General features: G+C 38.6%; 1 protein-coding gene across 1 annotated transcript; it reads right to left on the bottom strand.

Moving 5' to 3' along the window:
* Positions 1-2,420: 2,420 nt before the first annotated feature.
* LOC123439624 (RING-H2 finger protein ATL74-like) lies at positions 2,421-3,560 on the bottom strand. The gene has a single exon (XM_045116315.1). The coding sequence runs from the start codon at positions 3,249-3,251 to the stop codon at positions 2,607-2,609; it is 645 nt and encodes a 214-aa protein (XP_044972250.1). The 5' UTR covers positions 3,252-3,560; the 3' UTR covers positions 2,421-2,606.
* Positions 3,561-12,890: the final 9,330 nt, after the last annotated feature.

Raw genomic sequence — 12,890 nt, 5'->3', positions numbered from 1 at the left:
TCTAGTGATTCTATATATTTTTTAAAAGGGATTACAAAGATTATTGTTTCTAGGCCTAGGGCTAGAGCCCCAACTGCCCTAGGCCTGTCTACGCCACTGGCTACCGCCGTATCAAACTAAACTTCAATGTATGTATCTCCTGTCACTTTCTTTCCAAAGGTCCACTTCCTGCCTGAATAGCCTAGATCATTGAGTCCACACACATCTAGAGCAACCTTAAATCCATCAATCTCAACTTGGCTCCCTGGCCAAACCTGTCATGCTCAGACAAATTAATACCTTCATTGAAGTTATTCATCTATAGCCATGGGCGATCCAAAACAGTAGCAATGGGCTGTAGGGTATCCCAAGTTTATACATCTCGGGAAACTAAGCTTCCCATAGATACATGTCAGACTCCACGATTCCATGTCCATGCTCCTTCACCAATGCATCAATATGGTATCTCGGGTACCCCCAAATCTCAAGGTTTATTGACTAATTCTAGAAAATTACAATATCTTTGCACCTCCCAAAGCTTGCTACAACATAAAACTTATCAAAACCACACGACGCTAAACTCTTGACCCGCACTTTATTCAATTGAGTTTCAACGAGGAATAACATGACCGGGGCATATTTGTTCACAAGTTCACCGAGTTCTCGAACTATCGTGGGGTTGGCCTGACCAGACAGTTCCAACATAGCAGATCCATCCTCACGGGGCGTTGACGAGCCTAATATGTTTGCTGCCAACCTTGAGAAACCTAGTCACGAGGTCCTTTCAATGGATCACCAAGGCCAAGAAATGGTGTGGAGACTGTCCCTAATTCAGCGCGGGTGGAAACATTGTGAGACAGAGTGGGGCATGAAAAAACAATCAATTTTGGCGGTCATCGACAAGAGAAAGAGAACCCTATCGAGTGGGAACATGTATGGGCTTGGCAATATCTTCAAAAATGTACCACAATTTCTGGAAAGAAGATTTTTTTTTTTGCTCAAAAACAGCAAGATTTTCCATCTCTTGCCGTATAAAGTTGCCTAGAAATGTTTGCTTGCCACCCCTCCCAGCTGACGTTCATGGATTACCATCACTGTTTTTTAAATGTAGTGCGGAGTGCGGACGATGTCATACTCACCGCGGTCCATTTAACTCTAGCAGCGCGATCGCGCACTCTGCCCACCTTGTTGTTTATTGGTATGTACCCCCTCCGTTCCTAAATATAAGACCTTTTAGAGATTTCAATACGGACTACATACAGAGCAAAATGAACGAATCCATACTTTAAAGGATGTCTATATATATCCGTATGTAGTCCGTAGTAAAATCTCTAAAATGTTTTATATTTAGAAACGGAGGGAGTATATTCATTAGATAGCAAGAGTAGTCCAATGTACTGAGTGTGGATTTTTGCTTTCGGGCTCCATGAAGCCCTTTATTTCCAAACATAAAAAAATCAATCTTTTTAGTTTAATAAAATGTGGAAACAAATACACAATTATTTATAGATGTATACTAGATATGTGTGAAATTTCATCACAAAATATGTTTTTATGTGGCATGTACAAAAACAAATCATGTGATTCTATAGTGAATAGTATATATGGCAGAAATACGTGATTTTATCATAAGAAAATATTCCCTCCGTTCCAAAAATTTTGTCTTAGGTTTATCTAGAAATGAATGTATCAAAATACTAAAATGTGACTAGATACGGGATGTGGATTTTTGGCTCCCGGAAGCATCTGCTCCCTAATGAACAGTAAAATCAAAATAAATAATAAATATGTTCCAAAAATTCTGAATTTTTTTATAGATGTTCATATTAGTGTGACAAGTGTGCTTGCCAGATTTCATGCCATATGGGATAGCGGTGCTTCGTTGGTGAAAAAAACAAAATTAAGTGTAACATTTGGAGGTAAAAGTTGTCGACTTGTTCATTTTGCACAGGCCAAAATACTTAAGTTTCTGACCTGTAAATTTGTATCTGCCATTTGAGTGTGACAACCAACACATCTTTTAAAAAAAAAATCAACATTTGTAAAACACATTTTGAACATGCAGGATCATATGCTCCCAAGAGCCAAAATGAATATCCGCTAGATACATTCATATCTAGATAAATCTAAGATAAGAATTTTAAAACGGAGGAAGTAGTAGCTTGCATAGAAAAGTATTTTGTCATGAAACTTCCCAAACAAGTACTACGGAGTAGTAAATATGCATATGTATATGTGTGTTTTTTTCAGGTTTTTTAAACTAAAAAAATTCTAAAGCTTTCAAATAAAATGCTCCATAGAAATCGAGCTGCATTAGGCATTCCCGAATGTACCGTCAAAGAAATAAAAACTTAACCACATATAGCTTTTGAGCTGCAGTTCGTCACCTTGCAAGATGGAGTGGTAGATTATGAGATGGCCAGAGCAAAGAATCCATTCCATTAACAGAAATCACAGTCTCTTATTTATTTATTTTACGGGTAAGGATAATCACAGTCTTAAATACATCCCGAGCCTAACCTATACTGTAGTACTGTATATACATATGTCACACTGTACACTTGTTCCCGGTCCCCCTCGAGGCTGGATTATACAGTATAGCTTAGGTAAAGGGAGATGCCGATTGACTACCTGCCGCCGATGTTTTCGCACACGTCTCTCTGGGTATCACCTTGTACGGTCACTGTCAAGGTTCCTCCTACACCAAGGAACGTCGGTTGCGGCGGCTCCGACGACGACTGCGCAGCCGCCTCCGCCTTGCCCTGGGACTGCTCCGCCTCTGCCCGGCAGAGAGGGCACGACGTCCTGGTGCGCAGCCACGCGTCGACGCACTCTACGTGGAATACGTGCCCGCAGTTGGGCAGCTGCCGCACCGTGTCTCCGTCCACGAGCTCCGACAGGCACACGGCGCAGTCAGCCCCCGCGGCGCTCGTGGACCCGGCCTCCTTCCTGTACACGGTGACTGGGAGCGCGGAGAGCGCGGACGCGTTCAGCCCGTGCCGCCGGCTGCCGATCCTTCCGAAGGAGTTGATGGACCGGAAGATGCCAGCGGCGAGGCCGCCGGTGCCGCGGCCTCCGCCTCGGCCAGACCGGTACACCAGCACGTAGAGCAGGACGCGCATGGTGACGATGGCGACGGTGACCCCGAAGAGGACGAAGACGACGGTGAGCGCGACGCGCCCAGTGAAGCTGTAGTTCAGCTGCCGCTCGTATGGATCCCCGGCGCCTTCCGGCGTGGCCGGCGCGCCAGCCATGGTGGTGCTCTCTGACATGGCACTGATCGACAAGCTTAGTAGGAAAGGCTCGCCTACTAACAAAGAGACAGAACGGAAGAAAGAGATAGAAGAAGGCAGCGGTGTCAGGTTTAGCACCACTGATCAACTGCATGTGTGTTCTCTCACAGCTTAATTAGCTTGGGTAGGACACTGCTCGGGTCAACGAGTGGTGTCAATGTCGTGTACAATAGGATTGCGAGGCTGACATGTGGGGTGACGAGAACTATTGCAAATCACACGCAAATTGCTCACTGGGCGAGAAGAGAACGTGGAGATGTGGATTTCATCAGCGTGGTTTGAATAGGGATACCTGAGCTTTCGGTCTACACAAGACTTCTCTGTCGTGTAATTTTGTAATAGGAAGTCTACAGGCGAAAGGCAAGACGAAACTTCGAGGAATTGAGCAACCAAGGCAAAATCGTTGACTTGCAAACCAGAGAACATAAAATTCTTGAAGACTCGTCGGAGTTGAGAATGGGAATTTCATCAAATAAAACAGAGCCCTAACGGTGCTGCAAAACGACTGCCGGAAGCTCGGAATCGGAACTGTGCATGGAGGTTCTAGGTATGGATGAATCTAAAGTGGTGAAGAATATTTGAAGTTTATTGGAATTGTGTCTAGTATTTTATAGATTAGAGTTGGAATTGCGTCTAGATGGTGTATATACAACAGAAAGAGAACAGTTGAGAAAAATATTATTAGACTACATAAACTGTTAAACTAGGAAAAAGATCAAAGTCAGCCGGCCGATTACGCGTACACTTTCACCACGTACACAGCCGTCAGATACGAGTTTAATTAACCAACGCTCAATCAGTTAAGACCTTCACGACTAGACGCGCGTATCTCTGTCACTTACAGTTTTTCTGTAACATTATCTGTGTTACAGAAGTCCTTCAGTAACAACATTTATGTTGCAAAAAAGTTAAGACAAAAAAGTTCTCTAACATAGAACATCATCTATGTTACAGAAGTCCATTTGTAACAACATCCGTGTTGGCTAAAAGTTAAGACAAAAAAAATTTATAACATCATTTGTGTTATAAAAGTCCTTCCACAATGGAAATCATGTTTCAAAAGAGTTCTGACAAAAAAAACTGTTTAACAAAACCGTTGTTACAAATGTTTCTACAGCACAAGGTCTGTTACAATGGTGAGGACGAGTCGGGGCGCTGGATGGCCTCAGTCAACTGGATGCGGAGGCGACGGATCTTTTGAATAGATCCATCGACCGACACGCAGCTTCATCTATTAAACTATTGCACTTGAGAAAAAGATAATTAAACTCACACAGGGAGGGAAGTAGAGGTGCATAATGTGTTTGACCCGAAATGATGTAATATGCTCAATCACGTTTCAAAGAAAATATGTTCAATCACAACAAGACGCCGGAAAATGGCCGAAGCAGCCCAAACTTACCCTAAGTCGGCCTTTCCCCGACGAAAAAACAGTTCAACATGTGGCTTGCCAATGAATCAAACTGTGTAAATCGTCACCGTGGCTATTTCTTGGGGAGCTCCTATCGGACGCTTCATGGGAGCTCCTATGCAGCGCTGCAGGTGCCCGTGCTGCTAGCATAGGCCGCCTCACTAAAGTGTTGTCCTGTTATTTTTTGATTTTCTAATTTTTTATGAAAAATTATAAAATCAAAAAAGGTTTACATATTTAAAGAAAAAAAATTATCCATATAAAAAAAATCATATCTTTGAAAAAGGTTCATCAATTTTGAAAAAAGTTCAATGAAAATGAAAAAAGTCCACCCCATTTAGGAAAAGTTCATTAATTTTTCTAAAAATTCAACAAATTTGTAAAAATTTCATAAATATTGGAAAAACGTTCATGTATTTTTTGAAAAAGTTAATTGAAATGAAAAAAGTACATAAATCTATAAAAAAATCCATCTATTTTCAAAAAGATGTTCATAAAATTTCAAAAAGTTTATCAATATGCAAAAAAAGTCATCAATATTAAAAAGTCTTCGTTGAAATTTAAATAAAATTCATCCATATTCAAATAAGTTTATAAATGTTTTTAACAAAGACGTCACAAGCACCTAGATATGGCGGCCCGGTATGAACGCCACCGGCGCCAGTTAACCAAAACGCACATTAACTGGCGCCTGTGACGGCAAATAGAAAATGTCGCGCTTCAGGTACTAAAACTCCTCCGTGGCACTTAGCTGGGCCGGGCCATGAAAAACACAGAGCAGTGAATGCAAAAAACAATAAAAAATATAGATCTTTACATGTCTTGAACTCACACACTTGGAGTTCATGTACGAGTACCACTAGCCAATCGAACTATCTGCAGTTTGTGCTTATTAACATCTGCAAAAGTGTAGTAACCATTTTCGTCGCGCTATATTTTAGCACAAAACCATCTATTCATCGCTAAATTGTTTTCAATTATTTGTGGAAAAACGTGAATTTGAAACTTGTTCGTATATTTTGAAAAGAATAATCAATGAATTTGAAAAGGTTCATCAGATTTGAGAAATGTTCATCAAATTTCAAAGAAAATATCGTTTAATTTGAAAAAAAGTTAATTGATTTTGAAAAAGTTCATCAAAATTGAAAAAAAGGATTTTACAAAAAAGTACATTGGATCTGAAAAGACTTCATCAATTTTGAAAAAAAATCATCGAATTTGAAAAAGTTCATCAAATTTTGAAAAAGTTAATGAATTTAAATAAACATTGGATCTGGAAATAGTTCATACAATTTCAAAAAGCTCATCAAATATGAAATTTTTCGTAACACTTGAAAAATGTTCACCGAAATTGAAATACTTAATTGATTTTCAAACAAAGTTCATCTAATTTGAAAAAAGTTCATCAAATTTGAAAAAAAGTCATCAAATTTGGAACAAAGTTCATTGAATTTGAAAAAACATACATCCAATTTTTTAAAAAAATCATCAATTTTGAAGAGAAAAATCATGAATTTGAAACAAAATTATCGAATGAGAAAGAAGTACGAAAAAAGTAAAAGAGACAAAAAAGAAATGAAAAAAATTGAATAAAGGAAAAAAGACAAAGGAAGGAAGTAATAAGAAAAGACAAAAAAAAGATGTTATATGAGTCAATGTGGCTTGATTGTTTTTGCGCTTAGCCTGATGCCGAGATCGCTCCTTCGATCCCCCGCTTGTGCTCCTTTTGTAAGATTTGAAAAAGCAGATGGGCCGATCCGGTGCAGGAGCGTAAGAGGCACCCGTTTATAAAATACATGTTAAGGGGTGCTTATAGCGCCAAATAGAAAATTACTATTTCTTGTCCATACCAACATGTCACACATAGCTCGGTCTTTCCTCCAGCTGCGAGTGAACGGGCCAGCCCAATAGTATAGTGCCTCTGTTTTGATTCTTTTTCTTCTTTGTGCTTTTTATTATGGGCACCCGTGTGCGCCGGTGCGCCGACGCGAACGATTCTGCCGGTCAACCTAGGGCCGTACGATTCCTAAGCTGCAAACGACGGATAGCCATCGGATATGCCTTCGCGCTTCGTTCTTCTTCTCTATCGTCTTGCAGGGCTGCACATCCGAGCAAGAGGACACTGCAGCAAGCGCCATCAACCCCCGCCCCTACACCCCGGGCTCGCCGGAGCATCTCGTCGTCGTTCGCCAAAGCAGCTCGTCGGCTTGGCGGTTGCCCGCTGGTGCCCCGTATTGTTCTCACCGGTCACCGGTCCTCGTCCTCGTCGGTCGCCGCCCTCGCCTCCGGTCGCCATGCGTCCATCGCAGCAACGCCATGCAGCTCCGTCGCCACCGCTCGCCACGCGTCCATCGCAGCACCGTCATGCAGCTCCGTCGCCACCGCTCGCCATAGTCAGCTAGCCATTCTTCGTTTGAAGCTTTTCTCGATGCAGGTTGCAGCTTTTCTCAATGCTGGTTGCAGCTTTTTCTATGCCCCTTGAAACTTTTCTTGCCGCCTGTTGAAGCTTTTTCTATGCCGGTTAGAGATGTTCTCACCGCCGATTGAAGCTTTTCTCATCGTCGGTTGCAGCTTTTTCTATGCCGCTTGAAACTTTTCTTACCGTCGGTTGAAGCTTTTTCTGTTCCAGTTGGAAATTTTCTCACCGCCGATTGAAGCTTTTCTCATAGTTGGTTGAAGCTTTTCCTATGTTGGTTGAAGCTTTTCTTACCGCCGGTTGAAGCTTTTCATATGCCTGTTGAAGCTTTTTTTTCATGGCTGAAGCTTTTCCATGGGGGTCTGAAGATTTTCCACCATGCCTGTTGAAGCTTTTTCCGCCACCGGTTGTAACTTTTCCTAGGCCGGTTGAAGCATTTTTCCATGTCCGGTTGAAGCATCGGTGTCCGTCTCTTTTTGATTGTAGCATCCATGGCTGCTGGTTGTAGCATTCATGGATGCTGGTTCCAGCATCACCACACCTCGGTCCAACATCACAGGCCGCCCCCCGGTTGCAGTAGCCGCGAGAATCTGGTTGCAACTTCCCATCACAGGCCCTATGGCTCGTCTCGTCCCTCATGGCACGTCGTCGGTTCTACCATGGCGCGTCGTCTTGCAGCACATCCCTGCGCAGGAGAGAGAAGAAAAGAACGAGAGAAAGAAGAGAACGGGTGAAGAAGATGCTCGCGAAAGAAAGAAAAAAGAAAAAAATGGTTCGTGGTGGACCCAGATGACGCGAGGCGCATGATTGAACACGATCGAACGCACGACGCGCGTCCGGCCGAAGACTCGGCCGGACTGCCGGCTATAAACGTTTCCCTTTTATTATTGATTTGCATTGTTTTCATATGTTTTTTCCAGTTTTTTGGTTTTCTTGGGATATTTCTTATATTTTCCTTTTTCTCTCCAACACATGTCCACTGTTTTCAATACACATTGCATACTTTCGATATACATCAGAATATGTTTTTAAACATATTTAACATCTTCCAAATACATGATTAATACTCTTTTTAAAATATTTGTGTTGATGTCTATTTTTTCCATACACATTGTAAATTTTCCATATAAATGTAAAACATTTTATATACATGCTTAATATGTTTCAAGTACATGATTAATTTTTTGTAAATACATGTTTTTGCAGTTTTTAAATACATGATAGACATTTTCTAAATACCTTTGTTGGGAAAGGCAATGCTTAGGAGGTGCTTAGGCACGCATAGACGCTAGGCGATGACTAAACGCCTTTCCTAAGGCCTAAATTGAAGGCTAGGCATGGCAAGGAAGGAATTGTCTATCCAAGTGAGAAATCATGGCATATTGCACTGATATGACAAATGGGGCATATTTCAATAGTAGTAGCTGGTAGTTAACTTATTTATATGCCTTAAATTAATATCGACACACATATAATAATCATAAATGCACCTTGATAGTGAAAACTAAATTACCACCTAGACCCCACATTGAGTCCTTAAGCATCGCCCACGCACTAGACAAAGGCCAACCGCCTTGCTTACGCCTACCACTTTTTCCAATCTTGCCAAATACAATGTATTATTTTTTACTAAGTTATGTGCTTATTTTACAATGTATTATTTTTTGAATGTCGTAAAGATTATAAACGCGTTAACACTTTCTTAAATGTGACATACCTTTTTTTAAATGGCATATTTTTTTACTTGGACAAACATTGTTTCCATATTGTCTAAACATTTTTGAAATGCCACTTCTGTTTGAAATGTGTGAAGCTTTTTACAATGCTAGGAACATTTTTTTAATGATATCAACATTTTGTTTAAAACTATGCAAACAAGTTTTTGAAGTAGTTTTAAGTTTTGGAATGTACTCCCTTTGTAACTAATATAAAAGTGTTTAGATAACTAAAACAATGATCTAAATGCTTTTATATTAGTTTATGGAGGGAGTATGTACTTAGAATATATTTTATGAAATATAGGAAGAAAATGTAAAACAAAGAGAAACAAACTAACATGTAGGGAGCTACATGAGCAGGCCAAGTAGTAGCCACGCGAAGTACGTATATCGAGTATTTAATCAAAAACTACCACAATTCATGGAAACGTGCCCAGAACTATCGCAATACGTTTTTGTGCCGAAAACTATCATTTTTATACTAATCAGTGGCAAAAAACTACCAAATTTGAAAACTGCTCCGTTAACTTCTTCCAAACGCCTTTCTGACATGATGGGCCCACAAATTAGGTTGACCATTAACTTCGAAAATTGTTTTTTCTTTTTAGAAAAATGTTCAGGGCTTTTGAATAATGTTCTTAAAATTTGGAAAATGTTTCTGTTTTCTAAAAAAAAAATCTTTGTAGATTTTTTTTAAAAATCAGGATTTTCCGCATTTTTTATCAAATTCAAAAAATGTTTTTTTCTTTTTCGAAAAATGTTCTGGATGTTCAAGACATGTTCTGGATTTTTCGAAAATATTTTCTAAAAAGCAAAAACATTTTTCGAATTTGGTAAACAATTGTTGAAAATCCCGATTTTTTAAAAGAATCTGGAAAAGTTTTTTGTGAGAAAACAGAAACATTTTCCAAATTTTAAGAACATTATTTAAAAACCCTGAACATTTTTTGAAAACCCTGAGCATTTTTCTAAAAAGAAAAAATAATTTTCGAAGTTATTGGTCAACTTGGCTTGTGGGCCGAGCATGTGAGAAAGGCGTTTTGAAGAGGTTAATAGAGCAGTTTTCACACTTGATAGTTTTTTGCCACTGATTAGGTTAAAAGTGGTAGTTTTCGACACAAAAACATATAATTGTAGTTTCTGGGCACATTTCCATGAATTGTGGTGGATTTTGGTTAAATACTCGCGTAGATCTCATTCAGTCTCGTCGCAAGGGATACATGGACATTCTTGTAAGTTATACCCCCTCAAAAAGAAACAGAAACGTCCCTTAAAAAAGATCAGGAGTGTGGTGCACCACTATATCAGACAGTACATATGTGCCGTGGTAATGCATGTACCGCCAATGTACCAAGCCACCAAAGGGTATGTTTGGGTTTATCTGTTCAAACAAATTGTTTTTGTAAAAGTCTTCTGCCCCATTTCATTTTTATGTTTTCATTGAATTTCTTCAATTGCTTTTGCTGGCACGTATACATCGTTAGTTTTCATTTGCTTTCTTGTATTCTGTTGAGATCCTATTAGCTAGTCATTGATAACCATCTGTGGTTGGATGGTTAGACGGACTGTGGTATCCAGGATTCAAATTCTGATGCTTGCATTTATTTTTGAATTTATTTCAGAATTTTCGGCGATGCGCAATCAGTGAAATGAGACGTTTTCGTGGACGATGAAGTGCCTATGGTGACTTCGTAAATTTTAAAATGATATCTCGGATCAGTCTTTTGAAGGTGCTCATAGGGATAGGATGTGTGTGTGTTCATAACAATGAGTGTATGAACGTGTATATAAACGTTTGTGTCTGTACTGTGTTCAAAAATATATATTAGTTCATCATTGCATCGTAATGTGGACTCATTGCATAGAGTTGGCGAGCGAGCGATCTTGGTGGGCCGGCTTTCCATCCATCCCGGTTATGGAAACTTCAATGAGGTTCTTGACCAAGTTTTTACTGTTTTTGGGTGCCGTCTAGATGATTTTTGAAGCATTTTTTTTTGTTTTTTAGGTTTTTTATCTTTTCTTTTTGGTTTTAATTTTTATGTTTTACCTCTTATTTTTTTCAAAAATTAAAAAATTAAAACCATAGTATAAATCCACAGAAAATGTTTTAAATTAAAAAATAGAGTTTTAAAGAAATTCATGTTTTTAGAAAATCAAGAAATTTGATCACAACTTCCAAAACATGTTCAAACGTTTTTAAAAGTGTTCATAGTTCTCATAAAATATTTGTGATCAATTGTTCTAAAATTTTGGAATACTAAAAATTGCTTTCCTTTTTGGAAAACATGTTTATATTTTCAAATATTGTAAGCTTTTTTTAAAAAGTTCATTTTTCCAAAAAAAATACATTTAAAAATATTCACTTTTTTAAGTTTTTCTTAATTAAAAAAAGTATAAAAAATGAACTGGTACACAGCCGGTACATTTAAACGTCTGTAGTATAGGACCTCCTATATAGCGACTAGAGTGCCCGAAACGAGGGAAGCATGCACCCCCCGTGCACTCCCCCACACGGCCTCATTGGTTGGCCAACGTACGGGGTGGTAAGCCCATTTTGTTTATGTTTTTTGTTTTGTTTTATTTGTTTTGAGTTCTTTCCTTTTCTAGAAATATTTCGGGGTTTCAAAATGTGGTGAATTGTGAAAAAAAAATTTGAATTGAAAAATATTCATCATTTGAAAAGTGTTTGGGAAATCATATATGCTCACGGATTCAAGAAATGTTCTTGATTTTCAAAACAATTTTTATATATTCAAAAAATGTTAATGAATTTCTAAGAAAATATTCAAAACATTCAAAAACATGTTAATGATTTCAAAAATGTTCATGAATTTGTAAATGCTTGTAAACTGAAAAAATGTTTACGATTTCAAAATGGGTCGGTAGCGGGATATGTGATGGTGTTAACGTTGACTTGAAGCTGGAAAATAGATGCATAACTTCTTGGGCTCCTACTCTATCGAAGGTTTTCCTATAGGTTGCTCTTACCTGCCTTTGCGTGCATCTGCGCTTACTTGATTTTATTCAATTTAGGGCGCTCGTACTTCCTTTTTAGATTCTGCATTAGGAATTTCATAACACACCTTCATTTGGCTTTGACAAAATAGCACACCCTTGTTGTCACCGACATGTGGTGTCACAGACCACTCTCAATGTCACAAAGAGTGTCACTTGTGTCAAAGTTAGAAACAAATGTCTTTTGTTTTGCCAGAAAAATCATTATGCATAGGGCAAACCTAGTTGGATCATGTTTTGTGCACTGTTACAAAAAGTGATATCTTTATAGTAGTTCCTTTCGGTCGATGTACCATGTATGCAAATAGTCTTAAGATGGACAGGGAGTAATCCTTGTTTAGGCAAAGAGAGCTACACAAATCAATTTGCTTGACACACTTCTAAAAAATTTCATCTTGTTACTTTTTCTTATGAAGATTGGCATGGACACAATTGACGTTAGTAATGTGAACAGTCAATTTTATTTTGAAATAGTTATGTCGCGGAGTCAAAAGCACATGTAAGTATATTTTCTAGAAGAACATGTGGTGGGTATAAGTATCTTGGAGACTTTTTCACAATTGATGCATGCTTATGATGTTTCTGTTGGAAATATGCCCTAGAGGCAATAATAAATTGGTTACTATTATATTTCCTTGTTCATAATAATCGTTTATTATCCATGCTAGAATTATATTGATTGGAAACTCAAATACATGTGTGGATACATAGACAACACACTGTCCCTAGTGAGCCTCTAGTTGACTAGCTCATTGCTCAAAGATGGTCAAGGTTTCCTCGCCATAGACAAGTGTTGTCACTTGATAATGGGATCACATCATTAGGAGAATGATGTGATGGACAAGACCCAAACTATAAACGTAGCATATGATCGTGTTATTTTGTTGCTATTGTTTTCTGCATGTCAAGTATACATTCCTATGACCTGTTGGAAATATGCCCTAGAGGCAATAATAAATTAGTTATTATTATATTTCTTTGTTCATGATAATCGTTTATTATCCATGCTATAATTGTATTGATTGGAAACACAATACTTGTGTGGATACATAGACAAA

This window comes from Hordeum vulgare, chromosome 3H, assembly GCF_904849725.1.
Source record: "Hordeum vulgare subsp. vulgare chromosome 3H, MorexV3_pseudomolecules_assembly, whole genome shotgun sequence".
Lineage (NCBI taxonomy): Eukaryota > Viridiplantae > Streptophyta > Magnoliopsida > Poales > Poaceae > Hordeum > Hordeum vulgare.
This window is presented reverse-complemented; position numbering and strand designations above follow the sequence as displayed.

Coding starts and splice junctions, on each gene's coding strand:
- LOC123439624 (XM_045116315.1), bottom strand. CDS start 3,251: ATGTCAGAGAGCACCACCATGGCTGGCGCGCCGGCCACGCCGGAAGGC.